General features: G+C 35.0%; 1 protein-coding gene across 1 annotated transcript in view; it reads right to left on the reverse strand.

Moving 5' to 3' along the window:
- Positions 1-23,331, reverse strand: part of NEDD1 (NEDD1 gamma-tubulin ring complex targeting factor) — a 52,042-nt gene that overhangs the window by 17,242 nt on the left and 11,469 nt on the right. The window contains exons 5-10 of the mRNA XM_010962759.3: positions 22,676-22,816; positions 6,679-6,908; positions 5,141-5,342; positions 4,594-4,789; positions 2,806-2,934; positions 470-517 (exon numbers count right to left, since the gene is read on the reverse strand). Coding sequence (XP_010961061.2) covers positions 470-517; positions 2,806-2,934; positions 4,594-4,789; positions 5,141-5,342; positions 6,679-6,908; positions 22,676-22,816 — 946 coding nt within the window. The remainder of the gene's footprint in view (positions 1-469; positions 518-2,805; positions 2,935-4,593; positions 4,790-5,140; positions 5,343-6,678; positions 6,909-22,675; positions 22,817-23,331) is intronic.

Consider the following 23,331-nt stretch of genomic DNA (forward strand, 5'->3'; position numbering starts at 1 on the left):
TTTGAACTTAGGAACATACTTCCAATAAAGAGTATAAAGCGAAAGTGGTGGGATCTCACTTCCAAGATTAAGTCACACACTGTGGCTTCCATCTCAAGTGCCCTCTCTCACCCTCTGGCACCAGCTCTGGGGGAAGCCAGCTGCCCTTCTGCCAGCTGCCCTGTGGAGCGGCACACACGGGAAGGAGCTGGTCTCTTCAGCCAACAGCCACGTGAATGAGCTTCGAAGCAGTCCTTGCCCAGTCATGCCTTGAGGTGACTGCACCTGTTGACACCCTAATTAAAGTATCAAGAGATACCTGAAGCCAAAGGCGACAAGCTAAACCATGCTTGGATTCTTAACCCACAATTAGGAGATTATAAACGTTCTTTTAAGCTTCAAAATGTCAGAGTAATTTGTCTGTTTCACAGCAATAGATAACACAGTATCACTTTTAATTTTCATAAAAATACTTCTCAATAGTTCTTACCATCTCCTTTGCTTGTGGACTCATCACCTCCCTTGTTAACTACAGCATCTACAGTAAAATTAGAAAATCACATTTAATAAATGATAAAGAAGGCTTAGCAATTTCAGCTTCCTATTCATTCCCCAAAGAGTTCAGACACTAATGATTTTAGGAAGAAAAATCTGAGTGAAGTTAAAGCTAGCATTCATATAAACTTCCCTTTTCATTCCTTTAGCTTCATGCATAGCAGCAAGTATGAAAAGATAATTCTACAGTATAGTCATTTAATGAGACAGCAAAGTATACTAGAAAAAGCACTGGAGTAGGCTCCAGAGATCTGTAATCCAGTTTTGCCTATACCACTTAGTAGCTCTGAGACTTCGGACAAGCCTTTAACACAATTAAGCTTCAGTTTCTGCATCTGTGTAATAGAGATAATGCCCCGGTGATCTCACAAGATTGTTTTGATGATCAACTGAAATAATATAAAAATATTTTGCAAGCAATACAACGTTATTAAAAACATAAGATTTATTAATATTTATTTCAATGGTAGAATATGTTTAAGAATATTTCAGTAATGTATTATTATTCATTACCAATTAACAACCAAAAATGGGCAAAGGTCATAAAAAATTCACCAGAAATTCAAATGGCCAATAAATTATCACACATGATTATCATATTAGTAGGACTATCATCATCTGTCTGCATGTATGTATATATACCTACTTAATTGCACAATACACATGCTTTGAGAAATTATTTATTTTTTCCTAACAAAAGCAGAAGTATTTTAAAAGATGAAGAAACTGAGGCACAGATTAAGCTTTTACCTAAGTATTGTTGGATCTGTGAGATTAAAATATAAATCTCTTGACAATGAAAACAAGTACTATATTTAATATCTACTTTTTTCTTAATAAATATCAAATTCTATTAAATGAAGGGCATATGGCTCAAAATCTAATCATTTTTAAATAGCAAAAGTAATTAAAGAGGAATTTCTATCCTTTATTTACTTCTCTTAAAAACCATTAAAGATGATTTCATTTGTAACTGAAACACTTCCAAAAAGACCCTTCATTTCAAAAATTATTCCAGGGGTTCTCATAAACCAAAGCTCCCCTTCTGGGTACTGACCTCTAAAACCTTTGTCAGCTCTAGCCCAAGCCACTTTTCCCTCCTTTGCCCACATCTTTCCTCTCTTTACCCTTCAACTACGTAGTACGACCCTCCTCATTCTGAAAGAAAGGAATCCTTCCTCTTTTATTAGGTGGAAGATAGGGGAATTTTACCTGGCAATTTAAGGAGTCATTTTCAAGCTGGGTAAGGCAGAAGACACTCAATAATTCTGTACCACTACATATGTATTTATTCTTTCTGATTATGAAATTTGTTGTAGAAAATTTGGAAAATAAACAATTTTAAAGTAAAAAATTAAATTTTACAAGATGTATATGTAATGATTTAAACTTCCTGCTACTGCTGACATTTACATTCACTCCAGTTTTTCATTATTATAAACAGTAAGCATACAAATCTTTGTGGGCTTCTCTGAATGTTTTCTTAGGTAAGTTTATAGAAATGCAATTAACAAGCAAAAAAGTATGAATATGTAAGCCTGCCAAATTATCCTCTAGAAATTTACTCACATTGTTGACAATACTGCTATTAGCAGTGAGATTATCCCATTTAAGAAAACAGTATAAACCTTAGTACCAAAAATGCACCACCAATCAATATACCTAGTTCATGCAGGGTGAACGACAGTGATATATGTTTCCATTTAACAAACTGGCAAAGTTTTTTTTGTTTTTTGGCTTTTATCTTTTTAATGGCAACATATGCTAGCAATGGGGAATACATGTATACATTTGTCTGTGTGTGTGATACACAGTGTAAAAGATGAGGCAATCTATCCCCCAGCCATATTTCTCCATGAAAACACTTAATACCAATTAAATAATACTCAAGTTACCAAATTTTTTACATTAGGAAGGTATTTTTTCCCTATCAAAATATCCAAGGTTTGAGAAGGATTTATTTAGAAGTAGATACAAGTAAAAGATTGCCTATGGAGGCAAAACTTCCTTTAAGAAATGTCTGTAGAAATTAAAATACTAACTTGAGAGCTATTTGTATAGTTCCCATGTGAAAATAACCAGCATATATTTTGGAATGGTAACATTTGAAATATCAGGGCTAAGGAAAAGATACCATCCTAGAGATTGAGAAAATTAGCAACTGTCATGAATAGAGCAAGACAAGCTATTATCCATATTTTTTAGCCAGAAAAATAAATGTCTTGACTACCAGGGCAAAAGAACATGATCCTCTGATCTGAACAGACTTACCATCTCTGATAGGTGAGAACATGTCACCTAAACTACTTTTTCCAGTGTCATCAAAGCTGGAGAAATCCTGATTTTTTCCACTGTCTATTTCCTTAGATGAAATATCTGTGTTTATGCTTCGAGGCAGACCTTGTAGGAATTAGATACAAAAATAAGTGTTATTACAACTGCAAACATTAGGAAAAGAAAGCAGAATATAACAATAGCTCAGTTAACCATCATTTTCATGGAATGAAGGGCTCCTCGAAAGCAAATACTTATTTATTCATACAACACCACACTTTTTAGCCATTTTGATAGAAATTTTCTAAATAATTTACGTACCTTGCTTCCTTCTTAAATAAAGTATACTGAGCACAATTTACTTTAGTTATTATTGACTCACTCTTATGATCATCTACAAATGATAAAAAAGTCTACACATAGAAGACAAACATATGGTTACCAGGGGGAAGGGGGTGGGAAGGGATAAACTGGGAGGTCGAGATTTGCAGATACTAACTAATATATATAAAACAGATAAACAAGTTCACACTGTAGCACAGGGAACTATATTCAGTATCTTGTAACTTATGGTGAAAAAGAATATGAAAATGAATATATGTATGTTCATGTATGACTAAAGCATTATGCTGCACACCAGAACTTGACACATTATAAACTGACTATACTTCTATATATATATATATATATATATATACAAAATGAAAAAAAAAATCTGTAAAGCATATAGCACAATGCCTCATATATAGCAGGATTAAATAGTCTTAGTTCCTTTCCCCAACATGCAGTGAATGGATCTTTTTCCCCTTTTTTTGTGTTTTTCTTCACTAACAGTGGGAGCTTAACATTGTTACTGACCTCAGACGACTTAACTAATCTCGATAGTTTAATGAGAGGAAGGAAACCAGAATATGTAACTCACAAAGAATAGCAGACAACAATAAAGACACATGCAGCAGTCTATCTTCTCTCAGTATATACACTGCATGACTTTAGGGCAGGGATGTTGTAAGAGGAACTTCGCAAACTCAGTAGCTTCTTGCTTATTTTGGGGACAAGGATTGGTTCTAGGGATTCAAGAGCTTTGATGAAAGTCTGGCATTTGACTCAGTTGCATGTTACTATATTCCATTTTAAAAAGTGTTTTATTTGTCATCTTGGTCCCAAATGAAAACTAAAAAGCCTGGGATAAAAACAGAGATCAATTTGTATATCCAATAATGTCCAAGTCTGGCTAATGAAATAAACCTTTCCAACAACACCTGACAGAAAGTTAAAATATGACCAAACATTTGTACACTGCCATCATTGAAGGATGTTTATACCAAGAGTTAAACTGTTAGAAAGAAGAAATTTCCTTTCCTTATTCTAGGTCCTAAACATGTTTGAATGTATAACTCTAGCCCCCGGACCTTTAACTCAGACATCAAATCATAATGATAGCAAAGTTTCATACTCTCTATTGATTAATATGAAGACACAACAAAAAGTCATCCATCCAGTCTGTAGTGGTTTATTTCTGAATTGGCATTATTTTTTAAGGTAGTATTTCTTACAACAAAAATTCAGCTGAAATAGAGTAAGTGAAGTACCTTTCATTAATTTTTTAAAAATATATAGCTAACGTTAAAATTTTCACTTCTTCAATTTTTACCATCAACTAATAATTTTACCCAGTAAATACTCAAGTGAATTTGAGTTCTGAGTTCGTGAAGAAAGTGCTAATGGTATTTATTTGCAGAGGGAGGGTGGGAATTCCAGATACCAGATACAAGCGACATTTACCTGCTTTGTCTTGAACTGCGACGGCGCCTTTCCCCACAGCTGCTGTCTTGGGCTGCGGCGGAACGGCAGCAAGGGAAGCAGTGGCTGCTTCTCTGACATTTCCAGAATTCTGGACCCCTCCACTGGTAGCGCTCACATTAACGGTACGTTTGTTCACAGCTGCGGGCTTATTTGAACAGCCTTTATTTAAACCTGACTGAAATGCAATGGAACATTTAAAAGCTCAGGTTTCTAATGCTCCATACTATACATTAATATTTTATAAATTCCCTATTAGTTTAAAAAATAGATATTTTTGTCCCTGACAAATCTTAAGCTTCCCTCTGAACCAAAAGAGCCTTTTAATATTTTTGAAGAGAGAGATATGTGATATTAAGTCCAAAAAAAAAAGTTTTAAAACTAAGTACCAAAGGGCTTTGTACTAAAATTTAAAATGCTTTCATACAAAAATGATTATAAAGCAAAAACAATACTGTTCTATTTCTATATTCTGAACTAGACTGATTTAGTAAAATCAAAAATGCCAAAAAGAAAGAAAATATCTTACCTTAGAAAGAGCAGTGGAGTACTGAAATGCTATACACTGTACAGATGTCTTATGTGCACTGATGGTTTTAACTGGTGATTTCAACATCCTTAAGTCATACTGATATATTTTCCCACGGGAAGATCCAATGGCCAAAGTGGCTCCATCAGGCATGAAATCTACTGCAGTTAGAGGAGCATCAGCCACCAAAGTTTTCACTAGCCTTTGGAAGGAGAGCAAAGTATATAGGTGGGTACGTGAGTGCACACAGGTATATAAGCTTGTATGACATGCAAACAACTGTATACCAAACCAAAGTTACTTACAGTTCAGCAGTTACTTAGAATTTCCACCTCAAATATTTGTCTAAAGCAGAAATTTTGGATTAGACTTAGAGACATTGCTAATACAAGGGTATGTAAAGGAACTGCTAAACACTTGATCCTGTTTTTCTGTTCACTTCCAATAGATACATTCTACATGAAATAGGACCTGTCTCTTTGAGTAATTATTCCTTTGGCAGTGAACGTGACAGAATTACTGCATGTTAGTCCACAAACAGGGGCTCTAGCCTCAGGGTTAGGCAGGCTCTAAGTATCTCGCATCTAAGTGGCCTGCTTAGGCCTCCAGAGGACTATGACCTTTGACAGGAAAGCAGCTGCTACTTTGTTCTTAGTTGTGCATCACTTGATCAAAAAGCTAGTAACAGAATCCATGAGGCTTAGTCCTCCAGAAGCGAATACACAAATATGGACACTGATCTGAAGAAGCCAAGCTCCCTGCTGGAGTGTCAAGTGTATGAGGGGAATGGTTTACTGACTCTGAAGGCTCTAAGTAAATTAGTTCAAAAAGAAAAAGAATAAAAAAGGAAAAAGAAGAAGAGAGTGAAATAAGTAACAATAAATTTTTTAAAAGGGTTGACAATGTTTTTCTATTTTTTCTGCTTTTTGTTTTTGGCCTTTTTTTTAAAGAAGGACAAGAAGGCACAATGAACCCAGATACTTAGAAAGCTATGTGCCGTTGTATCAGTGCTTCTCAATGGGGTAATTTTGCCATTTTTGCTAATTTGGGGAGTGCTACCAGCATCTAGTAGGTAGGGGTGAGGAATGCTGCTGAGTATATACTACAGTGCCCAGGACAACCCCCTACAACCGAGAATTATCCAGCCCCAAAAGTCAACAGTTTAGAAACCCTGCTCTAATTTGTTAATTTTAAAGCAAATTGATCATATTGCCGTAAAAATATACAAATCTAGTTGTATTCTGAAAAAGAATAACATGCATGCCTGCTAAAATAAAGATGTGAAATCGTTAACATGCTACCCTTCAACATTCATCATCCAAAAGTACTCTAAAGAATATCCATGTCTCATCTAGGTATTTTGTTTGTTGTTTGTTTTTGTTGGGTTTTTTTACATTAGAGAAAATTCTCTTATTAGATAACAAATACACAACCTTTAGATCTCCTGAACATTAATCAGAGGTATACAAATCACAAATATGTCTGCCGATTAAATAATTATTTGTTGCTAAATTAGGAAATGAGCATGTCACACTTACTTCTTACTTGAAGTATCATAGAGAATGATTCTTTTATCCAAGCCTATAGTTACAAATAGCAATTCATTGACAGGAGAAAAACAGATGCCTGAGGCTGGAGCTTTATGTGTACTGTCAAAGTTATGGTATGGACTCTGACTATTCACATCCCAGAGGGTTACTATTCCGTTATCTGAAACACTGCCCAGTAGCGATTTCTTAAACAAGGAGTACTTCAAGTGCCGAACAGACTGTGAAAATAAAAATAAATTTTATGTAATTGTAAGCATACATAAGAATATTTTATATAAACTATAAATAATGTCCAACCACCAACCACATTATTTATAAGGGATTTAGAACTTCCCTGGTTTATAATACAATAGGTTTCAGTCATGAAAATGATAAAATCATTTAGTGGGCTATAAGATGACCCTAAGACACCCTAATTATAATAATTGAATATTTGCCATGATTTTTATTATCTTGGAACTTAGAACTACCTCAATCACTTCTTTTTTCAGAAGAAACATACAATACATTGAGATAAACTACATTAATTCATCAGTGTTAGAATATCTCACCATAAATAAAAGGCCAGTCACAGTCAAATCACAAATAAGTATAAAGGAACACTGGCAGAGAATAAGCAGTAACATTTCATACTTGTTTTCAATATATATTTTAGATATTTGGATATATTTGTTTGAATCTGATGTGCTGGCAATCCAACACTTGAAGCACAATAAAAAATTAACTAAACTACAAAGGAGGAATTGACAACACTCTAGACTGGGGATAGACTATACTCATTCTTCAAAAGTGTTGGCCTGAGGGTAATGCTGGCCTTTCTCTAAACACTCATCTCTGGAGGCAGTAGAAACATTCTATTTTCTGTGGGACTAGAATAAACAAAGATCCAGTTTGAATAAATAGGTCTTAGATTATAACAGGATGAATTTTGTCTACTTTTACTAAAATGTTGTTTTCAAACTTGTACTGATATTATCATTTACTGTGCTGAAAATTAAGTATTTTACATTTATGCTAATTTTTCCCTGAACAGAAATAGCAATATAAATATAGAATGAATTTTAAGTAGATTCCACAAGAGTGGGAAACTAGCCATAAGACACTTTCAATTATAGTCCTGAGACAATCAGTCATGTTCTAGTAGGCAGTTATTAGCTACATATATAGATCCCAGATAAAACTGGCACAGAATACAACACAAATCTGAGGATTTTTTGTTCTATCTAGTTTAATCTGTCACACTCCAAGAGGATTTAAAGCCACTAGCTTTTACATACTAAAACCTCATACTCTACTTCTAAGATGTTTCAAAATAATATGCTTTAGTCCTCAACAACAACAAAAAATCAGGAGTAAGAAAAAACAAATTCTAAGGAAACGAGAGTATTTACCTCATACCTAAGGTAAGATAATTACTATGTCATCCATTAAATTTGGCTCCTCGTTTTCATATGACTAAAGTATAAAAATGTAGGTTTATATTTTCTATTTTTGTTGAAGAAAAGTATATCCATTTAAATAGACAAATCTTTCCTCTGGCCTACACTCAGGAAAAAATAAACTACATATACTTTGACTGTATAAAAGATATAGAGATCCTTGGTGAATTATAATGTTTACAGAGTCATATATCAACCTATCAAAACATAAGCACAACATTAATTTTTAAAAGATTTCTGCAGCACTTTAAGAGTTCATATAGCTATAGTCCTTCATATAATCTAAATTTAGATTAAATGCACAAGCAGAACTTTAAAAAAAGATGAAGCACTATCACCATAAAAATCATAGACCTTGTAGATTCTCAAAGTTCATAAAATTCAACCTCTTTACCATAGTAGGAATTTGCTAATACATCCTTGAAATATGGTCATCTGAAATCTGTTTAAATAGAGAAAGAAACAAGGAGCTTTCCACTTTATACACAGCAGTCCCCATCTTTTGCATGGTTTCACTTTCTACAGTTTCAGTTACCCATGGTCAACCACAGCCCAAAAGTATTAAATGGAAAATTCCAGCAATAAATAATTAAAAAATATTAAACTGTGCATTATTCTAAGTAATGTAATGAAATCTTGCTCCACCTCATCCAGCACATGAATCACCCCTTTGTTCAGGGTATCCCACCCATTAGTCCCTTAGAAGGCATCTCAGTTACCAGATCGACTGTCTTGTGTTTTGCATCACTGCAGGTATTGCAGTGCTTGTGTTCAAGTAACCCTTATTTTACTTAATAATAGCTCCAAAGTGCACCAGTAGTGATACTGGCAATTAGGATATGCCAAAAAAGAAGCTGTGTAAAGTGCTTCCATTAAGTGAAAAGGTGAAAGCTCTTAATAAAAAGGAAAGAAAAAAATTGTATGCCGAGGTTGCTAAGATCTACGGTAAGAATGACTCTTCTATCCATGATATTGTGTGAAAGGAAAAAGAAATTAGTGCTAGTTTTGCTACACACTTCAAACTGCAAGTTACAGCTGCAGTGCGTGATAAGTGCTTAGTGAAGATAGAAAAGGCATTAAGTTTATACAGTAAGATATTATGAGAGAGAGATATCATATTCAAATGACTTTTATTACATATATTGTTATAATTGTTCTATTTTATTATTAGTTAGTGTTGATCTCTTACTGTGCCTAATTGATAAATTTTATCATAGGTATGTATGTATAGGAAAGAAGAGTATATATAGTGTTCAGTACTATCTACAGTTTCAGGCATCCACTGGGGTCTTGGAATGCATCCTCTGCAGATAAGGGGGGATGACTGTAATAATAATTAAAAATGCATTTCTTGATTAAGATAAACATTAAGGTCCTTATAGCACAGGGAACTATACTCAATAGCTTATAATAACCTATAATAAAAAAGAATATGAAAAAGTATATATGTATAACTGAATCACTATGCAGTACACCAGAAACTAACACACTATAAATCAATTATACTTCAATTTTAAAAAGGGAAAAAAATGCATTTCTTGATTAAGTCAAAACCTAAATTCCATTTATTGCCTCAAATTTGTGGACCTATATGGAAGACTAAAGATAACCATAGCTCTTCCTCTTAGATAAACATGGGTTCAAGTACTGCTAAATTCTGTATGACTTGGGGAAATTACTTAAACTCCAAGCCTCAGTGTTCACATGAAAAAAATAGAAAACACCCTTATTTGCCTGTTATGGTTATTTTGCGGATTAAACAACATTTCTACAAAGAGCCAGAATAGTAGGTGTTGGTACTATTCTCACAGGTTCATGACCTCTCATAGTTATCATTTATATACCACACACTGAGCATCTTTTACTTAAAATTTCTTAAAAGACTCTTAAGTAGCTACACTGATTTCTTTAAAAAACTTCCCCCATCTCTTTGATAACAGACCTTCATTTCTAAACTTTCTACATCAACTAAGTCATCTCTAGAATATCAAAAGAGTATCCAACGATCCTGAATAAATGAAGTATTAATTTACTAAATTATATTTAAGTATTAACTCATTTTAGTATCAGCAGCACTCTTAGCCTCTATCTTGTTCCATATCCAAGCTATTTCTAAGAAAAATAACAGACAGACCATAGTTCATAATTTGCTGACTCCTGCTATAAATATTCAGAAATTGTTTTAAAAATCACAAAAAGGAAAATAAAGACCATCCATAATCTCAACACCAAGAGAAAAACTAATTAATATTTTGGAGGATATCCTTTAAGTATTTTTCTGTGTGTATGTTGTCTAAGTAAAGAATCAACAGAAAACTTAGGATCATACTTTATTATTATAAAGTTAGCTGTCATTAATATATACATGATTTTGATAGCTGGATAATATACAAAGGTATGAAGATATCAACTTGTCTAAATAATCTAATTTTAGACATCTCAATTATTTCCAATTTCCAAATACTCTGACTACTATTATTTTTAAAAATTGCTAATTTATGAAAGAATTTGTATTTCATTGTTGTTCACACTTTAAAGGTTCTTAGTAGAAAATGCTAAGTGAGGATTTGTCTTCTTTCTTTTATGAATTGTCTATTAATCTCCTTTACTTATTTTCTATTGGGGCTATTAAGATTTTAAAAAGACTAATTTGCAATTGAGCTTAACATAATAAGGACATTAATGCTCTCATAGATCTATTTTATCCATCTTCCTTTCAATTTTGTTAGTTTTCTCAAGTCTTGATTTTTGTCAGATTTAAATTTTTTATGTGCTTAAATTTATCAAACTGTTCCCATGACTTACGACTCTGTTTCCACACTTAGAAAAGCCTCCCCTTCACAGAGATAAGAATGTACATTCATATTTGTATAGTTTTATGGTCTCTAGTATATATATGATATATATGTACATATATACACCCATAATTTTACATAGTACTCCTTCAACTCCATCCCCTCCTCTTCTTGATTCCCAGTGTCTTACTTCAAGCACCAATCAAGTGTCACCTAAGCTTCTACTCCCCATCTTCATTCTCAATGGCTTGCTATCCATTCTTCACACTACTGCAGCAATAATCTCTTCAAAACTGGAAATCTGAACGTAATTCTGTCTTGCTTAAAGTCCTTGTAACTGGAGCACTCTGAGATGACAGAGGTCCTGGTGGTGGCAGAGTTTTTTAATTTCTCCAAACCCCCCCCATTTTTGTGTATGTGTTTGTGCACAGAAAAGGCTTAACAAGCAAGCCTGAGACTGCCTATCCTTGGAAAGTCCTCCTTTCAAGGTTGGCCTTTGGCTGATATCTTGGATGTTGGATTTGGGGAGGGTTCCTGCCACCATAACTGAAGACAGCGACCCACTAACTGATAAAAGCGTCCCACTGTGCCTAAACTGTGCAAAAGATACAGTTTATGTTGAGCAATGGCTGAACACCTCCTTTCCTTCTGAACATTTGGAATTCTGGTACATGTGAGGCAGAGGGTACATAGGTAACCAGCCTCCAATAAAATCCCTAGATAATGAGTCTCTAACAATCTTCCCTCTAACAATCTTCGCCCTGGTAGACAATGTTTCATACATATTGTCACAGTTTGATGCTGGGGAAATTAAGTATATCCTCCCCATGGAGAGAGGACTCTTGGAAGCTCATGCTTGGTTTCCTTGGCACCTTTTCCCTTTGTTGATTTTGCTTTGTATCCTTTCACTGTTAATAAATCATAGCCATGTGTATAACCGTATGTTGAGAACTGTAAGTCCTCCTAGTGAATCAGCAAACCTGGTCTTAGGGATCCCAGCAAGTATAAGTGTGTGAGTGAATGTGTGTGTATGTGTTGTGTATGTGTGTGTGTCTTACAGAAAGATAGCAAACCAGATAGCAAAGCTAAAATCCCATGAAAAAACATTTACAACAAAACTAGACAACCAGGTATCCTCATGAGAGCTGAAATAGACACTAGTAGGTCAAGCGATTAAAAGCCACAGTCCTTTGTACAGTAGGAAGCAAAAGGAAATTACAGGGAGTCTGAGACAGATCTGAGAATAGGAAAAGCCCCAAATAGCCAAAGAGCATTCACAGGAAAGCATGGTGGCCAATTTGACATTAGCTAAGCCAGGAATATCATACGAGAGGGTCTGTACAGAGGTCTGCAGAAAGGTCCAAAGGGCTAGAGCAGTTCAGCTCCAACAAACTCCCAAAACTGACCAGCCAAGGCGCCTCAATACCAGATCCAGGCACCACACTGAGTAGACACTACTGAAAAGGGTAGAGTCAACAGAGCTGAAGGAAAATAAAAGTTCACAAACACGTATGGGAGTAGAACAAAGCCAGGTAACCTCACAAACAAGTCACCATTGTTTTGAAAGACTACTTGAAATAAAGAAAGCTCTGTAAAATTAGAAAAGATACCCTAAACTCCTTCTCTGTCTAGAAGTACAGGGGAACTAACTTCACAGATAAATCCCATACAAAGTTACTATGAGAATAAAGAGAAGAAAGACATTCTTAACAGATGAACAAGAAGACAATAAAATAATACATGATATTAAAAAAAACCCATAAATCAGAATTAGGAAACTCAGAAATGAGATGTCTGAACTTGGAAAAGAATTAGAAATTTTAATCCCTTTGAAAATAAACTAATTTAAAAGGAATACAGAATAAATGACAAGTAAACTTAAAGATAGGTAAAAAGGAAAGAAGTTTAAAAAATCAAAAATAAGGAAAAAGTTAAAAGTAATTTGAGAGAAGGTAATAAATGGCTTAAGATTCAACAAAGAAAAAAACAAAGATAAGGAAAATATTAAATACCAAAAACTAGTAATTCAAGGAAATTTTCCTGAAAGAAGAAAAGATTTGAAACTACATATTAAATGAGCACACCATGTATGTATGAATAGCAAATACAGAATGACCAACACCAAGACATATTGTAGTAAAATTATTGGACTTAAAAAAAAATCCTGTGGACATCTAGAGAAAAAAAACAAGTGACTTATAAGGGAAAAAAAAAAAAAAAACTATTATCATCAGTCATTGAGACCAAAAACGACAGAGTAGCACACTTTAACTCCTCAAGGAAAGAAAATGTGAGCCTGCTACTCAGTTAGAGAATTTGTAATCTCAAGGAAAATGTCAGAATCAAAAGACATACATATACTTATGGGAACAATGTTAACATATGGGACTCATTGTGCTCATAAAAATTTGGAAAATATCTAAAATACAAGAAATGTTTAGATAAACTGTGGCATCTGAACAATAAAATATTATGCAGGCATTAAAATTATGGTTATGAGGACTAGTAATATGAGAATACCTGGGATAGAACACTAATAAGAAAAAGGCGGAAAACAAGATTGGACCAACAGAATAATTATAACTATATGGAAGGAAGACAAAGCTATATAGAGAAACTGCAAGAGAACATTCTTCAAAAAACATCCTATAACGAAAATACAGAAGAGAAAAACAAAAGGAAAAAAATTAGACTTTAAGAATACATAAAGATATAGAAGTTTATTTTATGCTAACATGTCAATTATAAACCTGCGCACATACACTGTATATTGCCTAGAGAAGTACACACGAATACTACGGAAATATATCCAGAGAATCAAGGACATATTATCATACAATTGTATACCAATGCTCCCATATAACATAAAGAAAATGATTATTCTGGATATAAAGCTTTGTAGTTAAACTTTTTAAGTGCCAAAATTCAGATATAAATGTAACCAGTCAACCAAGTTAATCAAATGAGAGTTAAACTCACTCTTGATAAAATTATTATTTTTAAATGCAATTAATTATTTATATTTACCAGATTTCTATACTCAAAAGGCTTATAAAATCTATACCTAAAATGTCAAAAATTTCACTAAAGGAAATGAACTTATTTAACATATACTGAAAAACGTTATATTTAAAATCTCAGACAGTACTTTTAAAGATCAGTTTTAAATTTAAGGAATCAATAAAATAGATCCACTTTTTAACTGCTCTGAAAAAGGTTGCAGTCTGAGAAGGGCAACACAGTTAACATATTTTTGAGCCTAAGCTGCTGAATTTGCCAAATAGGGACATGCAATTATAATCTAAGGAGTCTGTCAGCCCTGGCAGTTCTGCAGAAGCATTAAGGCTCTTTTCCCCTTGCAGACAGACACTGTAATCCACAAAAACTAATAGCTTCAATTCAGCTCAGACACTTCAAAGTAAGACTCTAAATATATTCTGGCAATCTCATTTCCAATATGAAATTCAGTATAATGCAGATTCAATGAGACTCCCTGGTACACTTTGCTCAGAAATCAATTTGATAATTTTTAAAGATTTCAAATTTTTGATTGTTTATGGAAACAAAAATGGAAAATTTTAACTTAATCATTAGATGTGTCCTACCTACTACTTTTCTCAATAACCCAGACCCCATCTATAGTAAAACTGATCAACACAGAAATTGAGCTGGATAAATGTATTGGAACTGAATTATGTCCATTTTTAGACAGTTATGAACACTTCAAATTTAAGAAATAAATATTTAATATACTTGAAATATTAAATAAATTTTGAGAAATCTTAACTGAAAAAAAAAACACTCCAAAGATTTCATTTATGCTGCCTATAAAATGGAAACATAAGTATGCAGAATCATGAACTGTGACTTTCTTCACTAAGAAGACTAAGACTGCATACTTAACATACACAGGGGCCATACTGCTTCTGCAGACTGCCAGGGCTGACAGATTCCTTAAACTATTTAACTGGTATTTCCTAGCCTATGCACTGTTTTATGGTATAGAGAAAAGTGAAATAATATAGTATACAAAGAATACAAACATCTGTTCCAGGGAAAGGGAAAAAAATTACACACTCCAGTTCAATTTCTTCACCTTCTTTAACGCTCTCTTTATTCTAAGTTGCTCTAAAACAGAAAATATGATTACTGAGGTCAAATTACAATTGCTTAATTAGTGGGGGTTTAACGGGAACACATTAAACCTAAAGATGTTCAAGCCAGTTTGGGGAAATTAAATCACAAAAGCTATTTTAATGAATTAATATAGTTATTCATTAGAAGCTCACACTAAAGTTCCCCGACCTTTTACCAAATGTTAGGAACTATGCTAGCATCTCATTTAGCCCTAAAAAACCTGAAACAAAACAAAACTCTATTGAAAGTACATTCTCATTCTCACTTGACAAATAAGGAAAATGAGACTTGAGAATTAAGTAACTTGCCAAGTTCACACAGCTAGCTCTCCAAATAAACATGGGACTTACAACGTAAAGCTGTATCAAAAAATCCTATAGAGATGCGAACTACCCTTACCAGGAGGCAGCAGGAACAGGAAAATCTCAGGTTCTGGTGTATCTGAACCTGCACAAGAGATAAGCTTTAAGAACTGCTGTTTTCCTAAACTAGAGTATGGATTCAATTTTGCCATGCAAAGTAATCAATGAAAATTCTTTGAAAATCAATAATACAGCAACTGTCATGCAGAATTTTAAAAGATATTTCTTTAATGTGAAGAAGAGATAAGAGTAAATTTTGGACTCCTGCACAAAGTGACAAGGGAATATTGCAAAGTTTTCAGAAACTCTGAATCCTCCAATCCTTATATATTCAGTTGCTCCTTAGCAAGGAAGAAATTCAAAAGAAAACACTGCTACCACCCTTCAAGAGTTGATGTTCAAATCAGTCAATTAAGAATCCTGTTATCTGAAAGTCCTGGAATCTCACTCTTCTCATCTATAAAGTGAGAACAGCCTATATCTCACAAGTGAGTAGCTGCTGGGAAACAAGCTGCTGGAAAACAAGCCACACCTAAATTTCCATGAGCTTAATATATTACATTCACACTTGCTTGCTTAAGATGCACATGCTTACTTTGTTTTAATGTTTTACACAGTAGATGACCTATAGCACGTATTATGCTAAAGAAAATTTGGGGTGAGCAATCTTGACATTGACCATAAGGGCACGAAGGAGGGCAGATATTTCCTTAGGGTAAAACAATGGAAGGTCCTGGAAAGCCAGATCATCCATTAACAGAACTTTGTTCTGGCATTTGAAAGCATGAGGTTAAGCCCAGGGGAAGTATCTGCGATCTTGAGATGTCCTGGAGGCAGTAACAGGACAGATTTAGAAATTCTGCATACCGAGAGTAGGGTGATTGTTCCTGGAAGGGATAGGCCTGAAATTAATCAGTTATTCAGCAAGCAGAACTTAGTGCTTATCACATGGAATATCTAAAGCCTCACCTCTTTGATGGCATTTTTTTCTGAGCTGTATGCTCCTAATAAATATGACCTCAACCAGGCTTTCAGGACTCTGGATTCATGAGATCTTGAGTCCCCTGGTCCCATCTTTGCACTTTACTTTGTTTAAGTCTTGCGTCACTCGTCCTCAGACACGGTCCTGAGCTGCGCTGGACGCAGCAAATAGCAAAGATTAAATGAGAGAATATAATATAAAGCAATGGTCACAGAACTTGAAACACAATAAATGGTAGTAAGGATTCTGCAAAGGTGATAACCTCTGCCTGGAATGCTCTCCAAACCCTCACCACCTACATTCACCTCAGTAGTAACAGGATAGTCTTTGCCATATACAGTGCTGGCAGGAAAGCTGAACCTCATCACACACCATACACAAACATTCATTTGAAATGGATCAAAACAGACATAAATGAGAAAGGTAAAACAATAAAACTTTATCTAAAAGAAAACAAGAGATACTATCTTAAAGATCTTGGGGAAAGCAAGATTCTTCAAGAAGATACAAAAAGCAGCATCCATAAAAAAAGAGATATACTAGACAAGATTTCATTAAATTTAAGAACCTCTGTTTACTTAAAAAAAAAAAGACATTTAGAGTGCAAAAGCAAGCCATAGGCTAAAAGAAAATAAAAATAACATGTACATCCAACAAATAACTCCATCTGGAATATAAAATAAACTATAAATCAATCAGAGAAACACAAATAACTCAATACAGAAAGGAGGAAGGGACCTAAACAATCACATCGCAAAAGATGGTGTATAAAAATGTGCTCAACTCATTCAACATAGAGAAATGCAAATTAAAACCACAATGATACAACTACACAACCATCAAAGTGGCTAAAATTAGTAAGGTAGACAATATTTGGTGTCAGCAAAAACATGGAGCAACTTGGACCTCACATACACTGCTGACAGAAGTGTAAAATAGGTGGGGAGGATCAAGATGGCGGAACAGAAGGACATGGAGCGCATATCCTCCCTCAAATATATCAGAAATACACGTGGAAAAATTCTCACAGAATACCTGCTGAACACTGGCAGAAAATCTCATAAAACCCAAACTGCAAGAGAGATCACCACGTAACTGGGTAGGACTAAATAAATAAATAAATAAATAAAAGGAATCGGGACAGGACCTGTACCCCTGGGAGGGAGCTGTGAAAGAGAAAATGTTGCCTCACCCTGGGAATCCCCTTCACAGCAGGAAGATCAGCCAGGACAGAGAGCTTCAGAGGCTGAGAGGAGAGCGCAGCAGCCAGTCCACGGAAAGCAGGAGAGAGACCAGGACAGAGGGTCCAGGCCACCTTGCTGCATTCCCCAGCCCAGGCTGTGAGCCTGCTGGTGTGCTGGATGCTGAAACTTCGGCTTCACACGACAGATGTGGGGAGCGGACTGCAGCTGGATGTGTGGAGACAGCCTGAGGGGGCTAGTGTGTGCAGGAGGGAGCCTGGTCCGCCACTGAAACCCCACTGTTCATACATGAAGGTAGGGGCGGGGCCTCGCCACAGCAGCCTCATTCTCCCCATGCTCACAGTGGACATGGCACCACCCCTACAAGTTCAGGCTGCCACATGCAGAGTTGGGACTGAAATCCAAGCTGATCCCCAAGGGCTGAGCGACTTCAGAAGCAGGGCTGAAACCTGAGTGTCCCAGCAGCTGTGTGATCCACTGATTTATGCGTCCCAGGAGAGTTTGTAAACTCAGAGCCCAGGGGACATCCAAGCAGATTACTGGTGCTTCTCTGAAGGTGGGGCAGGCAGAGGCAGGGCCGAGAGCAATGCCAAAAACCGTGCACTTTGTGAGCCCGCACAATGGATGACAGACAGGTGACATCATAGAGCACACTTCCTATATAGCTCCTGTGGAAGAATACTCAGTGGCTCCTCTCCCAGTAGAAGCACTCCAGTCCCGCCTACCTCACACCACAGCTCAGAAACAAATGTAGGGGCATCTACTCCAACAACTGGGGAGCAGACCCTGCCCCCAACAGGGCTGTGACAATCACACAGCAAAGAGGAGGGCTCACTCAGCATCCAGTGCTGGATCTGGTCACCACAAAAACAACCACATCCCCTATCAAGGGGAAAACAGCCAGCACACACTGAGGAAGGACATGGCAGGCAGCCATACTAAGACCAGCCCCTGCACCCAAAATATTACTCACAGAGGCTACACAGGGACACTCACACATAAAAACAGCCCTTCGAGACCAAAGCAGATAACTCTTCCTACTGAATTCATAGAGTCAGAGAAATATAAGTAAAATAAAGAGGCAGAAGAATCACTCCCAAATAAAAGACCAAGAGACTGAAAGAACAATGAAACAGAGATCTCTAGTCTACCAGATCTTGAGTTCAAAAAGGAGGTAATGAAAATACTGAAGGAATTAAGAAAGGCTATTAATAGAACTGCAGATTACTGTAAAATGGAAGTAGAAACTATAAAGACGAGCCAATTAACATTAGAAAACTCATTTGCTGAGACAAAGCTAACCTAAAGGCAATAAATAGCAAGCTGGATAATGCAGAGGAATGAATAAGGGATCTGGAAGACAGAATAATAGAAATCACTCAATCTGAACAGCAGACAGACAAATGGAAAAAAAAAAAAAAAAGAAAGCAATATAACAGACCTATGGAATAATATAAAGCATGCCCAAAAATAAACAAGTGGGATCTAATTAAACTTTTAAGCTTTGGCACAGCAAAGGAAACCATAAGCAAAACAAAAAGACAACCTGTGGAATAGGAGAAGATATTTGCAAATAATGCGACTGACATGGGCTTAATTTCCAGAATATATAAACAGTTCATACAATTTAATAACAAAAAACCAAACAACCCAATCAAAAAATGGGCAGAAGACCTAAACAAGCAATTCTCCAATGAAGACATACAAATGGCCAATAAGCACATGAAAAACTGCTCAATATTGCTAATTATCAGAGAAATGCAAACTCCTCACACCAATCAGAATGGCCATCATTAAAAAGCCCACAAATGATAAATGCTGTAGAGGGTGTGGAGAAAAGGGAACCCTCCTAAGCTGTTAGTGGGAACGCAGTTTGGTGCAGCCATTATGGAAAACAGTATGGAGAGTCCTCAAAAACTAAAAACAGACTTACCATATGATCCAGCAATCCCTCTCCTGGGCATATATCTGGAGAAAACTCTAATTTGAAAAGACACACGGACCCCAATGTTCATAGCAGCACTATTTACAATAGCCAAGACATGGAAATAGCCTAAATGTCCATTGACAGATGACTGGATAAAGAAGTTGTGGTATATACATACAATGGAATACTACTCAGCCATAAAAAAAGAATGAAATAATGCCATTTGCAGCAACATGGATGGACCTAGAGGTTATCATACTAAGTGAAGTAAGTCAAAAAGAGAAAGACAAATACCATATGTTATCACTTATATGTGGAATCTAAAATATGATGCAAATGAACTTATTTACAAAACAAAGACAGACTCACAGACATAGAAAGCAAACTATGGCTACCAAAGGGGAAAGGGGAAGGATAAATTGGGAGTTTAGGATTTACAGATAATAATCATGATATTTAAAAGAGATAAACAACAAGATCCTAACTGTACAGTACAGGGAACTATATTTAATATCCTGTAATAAACCATAATGGAAAAGAATTTAAAAGAAAGAAAAAAAGAAGTGTAATATGCCACAAGCACTTTAAAGACTTTTTGGCAATTTTTAATGAAGTAAAACCTGATGCCTACCCTAAGACTCAGCAATTCCCCTCTGGAGTGTTTACTCAGGAGAAATAAAAACATATATCCAGAAAGACTAGTACAAGAATATTCATAGTAGCTTTCTCATAATAGCAAAACAATAGAAACAACACCGATGTCCATCAACAGTAGAATGGATAATTTGTGGCACATTCACATAATACAACACTATACATAAAACAGTATGAACTACTAATCTATGCCACAAAGCAAATATAATAAAGACTAAAATAAACCAGACACGTACAGTTCTTTTAAGAAATAGGAGGCAGGGACTGGAAGGGGTTATGCCAGGAATGTTCTATATCTTGATAGTTATACAGGTGTACGTAAATATAAAAATTCACCCAGTTGTACATTTAAGATATATGTTCTTTATTATATGTAAGTTATATCACAATTATTTTAATTTAAACAATTTACACACAGTGAGGCCCAAAATAACCAAACCCAATGTTTTCAGGACTATTCCTTCATGTTTGGTTTTAATAAAAAAAACTCTAGCAAGATACAATAAAAACTGAAGTCTAAGCATATACATGGTAGTATCTGACCTAATTTTCATGTTGCTGAAAAGTCAGCCCAGAATTTATAAATTTAATTTGTCATTCTTCTAATATACCAGAAAAAGAGTAGGAGGAGAAGAAGGAAGAGCGGGAGGGATGGAGGGACAGAGGGAGAAAGGAACAGAAGGAAGAGAAGGAAGGGAAGGAGAGGGGAGGGAGGGAGGAAGGGAAGGAGAGGGGAGGGAGGGAGGGAGGGATGCAGGGAGGAAATTACTCTGTTTCTTTAAAAAGTAAGATACTTGAACACTAGGTAAGATTTGTTTTCCAAGAGTTCCAGCATCTATGGGCTTAGGCTTTATGTCTATATTATCAAAATACAAATTACCCAAAAAAAAAGAATCACAGAAACAAAATATTACTCCCTACTTTTATGACAATATTAATACATTATCTGTGGCAAATCACTTATCCTCACCTATAAAATGAAGAAAGTGAGATTACCCCTAAAAGGCTTTTTTTTCAGTTCAAGGATTCTATGATTCTGACACTCAACTAATCAAAAAACTCTGACTAGTTACCTAATAATGCCTTCCAAAATAAAAGCCAAATCTTTGGCCTGGCATTCAACACTATGTTCCTGCTTACTGTTCCAATCCTTTTCTCACATCAGCCCTATATAAAACCCATACACCTTCCTTTCTTCTTATTTCTGTTCACATGATTCCTCCATATAAAATAGCCCTTTCCCAAAGCTCTATATTAGCCTATTAAAATCTGTTATATCAAAATGTATTCATCCATTCACCTATTTATGGAGGATCTTTTCCATGTTAGATACAAAGTTGAACAATGATTGAGGACAAAGAAACAAGACATGGTTCCAACTATAATGTGGGCATGTGAAGAACTAACCCTAATGCAAGTTCAAATAAAATAATTGGCAAACAGGCCAGTTTTTACAGTAAACAACAAAACAAATCAATTAAGCTGGAATCTTCCCTCCTTCAATTTTCCCTATCAGATAGTTTTCTCTCACGTCTCTGAATCACTGTAGGATTGTTTCATGTCAATCACTTGGCACATCATTTATGCACATATCTTTTATTATCCCAATACATATGAAATCTGAGAAAAGACTATTTCTGTACACTTTTAATATCCATTAAATTTTCCTTAAACATTAAATACATACATTTCAAATGATGACTTTAAAAACTGCTTTTCAAAAGGGAAGAGTTCCCATATTTTATCTAATAATACTTAAGGCCAAAGAGATACCAAGTAAGATTAAAAGAGCTGCATCTCACTGGAAATTTCTCTGGAGAATTGTATGGAAGGTTAGCGAAGAATCAGATTTCTTGAGAAACTGAATTTATTCTTTCAAGAATTTAATAGACTATATAGATTTTACAAAAAAAAAAATTCAATACTTGACAAATTTTCCTTCATAAAAATTTTCCCTAAATACTCCTATATTAATCTGAAATATATGAATAAGCTTTGATACTTTAACTTGAAACAAACAAAAAACAAAACTCAATTTACCCTGTGCCTAAACACACTCAGTTATCTCATGTCCACCAAACTCCACCAAACAATATTTATGAATATAAGTATCTGTCTTGTAGCTGATACAGTTTGAGATACGCAACATTTCTATAATTGTAATGTCATAGAAAGAGTAATATCCATGTTTTGGCCTTACTCTACTAATAACTATTTGTATTTTGTCTTAACTAGTTAAATTCCAAGAGCATGTGACTATTAAATGGCATAACTGAACTCACGTAAGCATCATCATCTTAGTATGGATTAGCTTGTTATCTGAACATTTTAAACACTACCATTAAACATTAGTTAGCTGTAAGATTTTCAAGCAAGCTCAATGTAAATTTAAACCACTTAATTTTAAAAACGTAAATTCACTGTCTTACATAAAATAATTAAAAATCTATCTTCTCAACTTTATTTTAAATAAAACCATACTGTTACCTGGTTACCACCATGGCCAAAAGGAGTACTAGAAAAATTAGTGGTTACACTGTGCAAAATAATTTCACCACTGAGAGATCCAGAAGCAATGTAGCAATCATTCCAATTATATGTTACACAAGTTACTTCATCTTTATGATCCTGAATGAAAGAAATGAAAGTAAATACAGTGCCACATAACCTTCAGACAGTACTTTTCATGTTTTTGTAAATTTCATATTTTGTAAATATGTATTTGTAAATCTAATATTTGCTTTAACATTTTCCTCAAATAATCTTAAAAAAAAATTACTCAAACAAGTAGGAAACTATCTGATCAACACCATGTCTTCTCAGGGAACAAAGGTTAATTTTTCATAATCATAATAATGATCAGGTACTCTGAAACAAGAGACAGAAAAGAAAGGTAATTTTCTAAATGGCATTAGGTCTACATTAAAGAATTCACTTCTACTGACAAGTAACATTCCTTGCAAGTTGGCTATTATGAGAATCCCTGCCCTTAAGGGTATTACTGTTCAACTGAAAGACACTTAAGTGAACATGCAAATGGCAGAATATATGCTAAATGAGTGGTAGAGGCAAACTGTCAGAGGAAAGAGGAAGAGGCATCACTGTGAACTGGGTTGACAGAGGAAGCTTTATTAAGGAAGACA

The sequence above is a fragment of the Camelus bactrianus genome, chromosome 12 (genome assembly GCF_048773025.1).
Source record: "Camelus bactrianus isolate YW-2024 breed Bactrian camel chromosome 12, ASM4877302v1, whole genome shotgun sequence".
Classification (NCBI taxonomy): Eukaryota; Metazoa; Chordata; class Mammalia; order Artiodactyla; family Camelidae; genus Camelus; species Camelus bactrianus.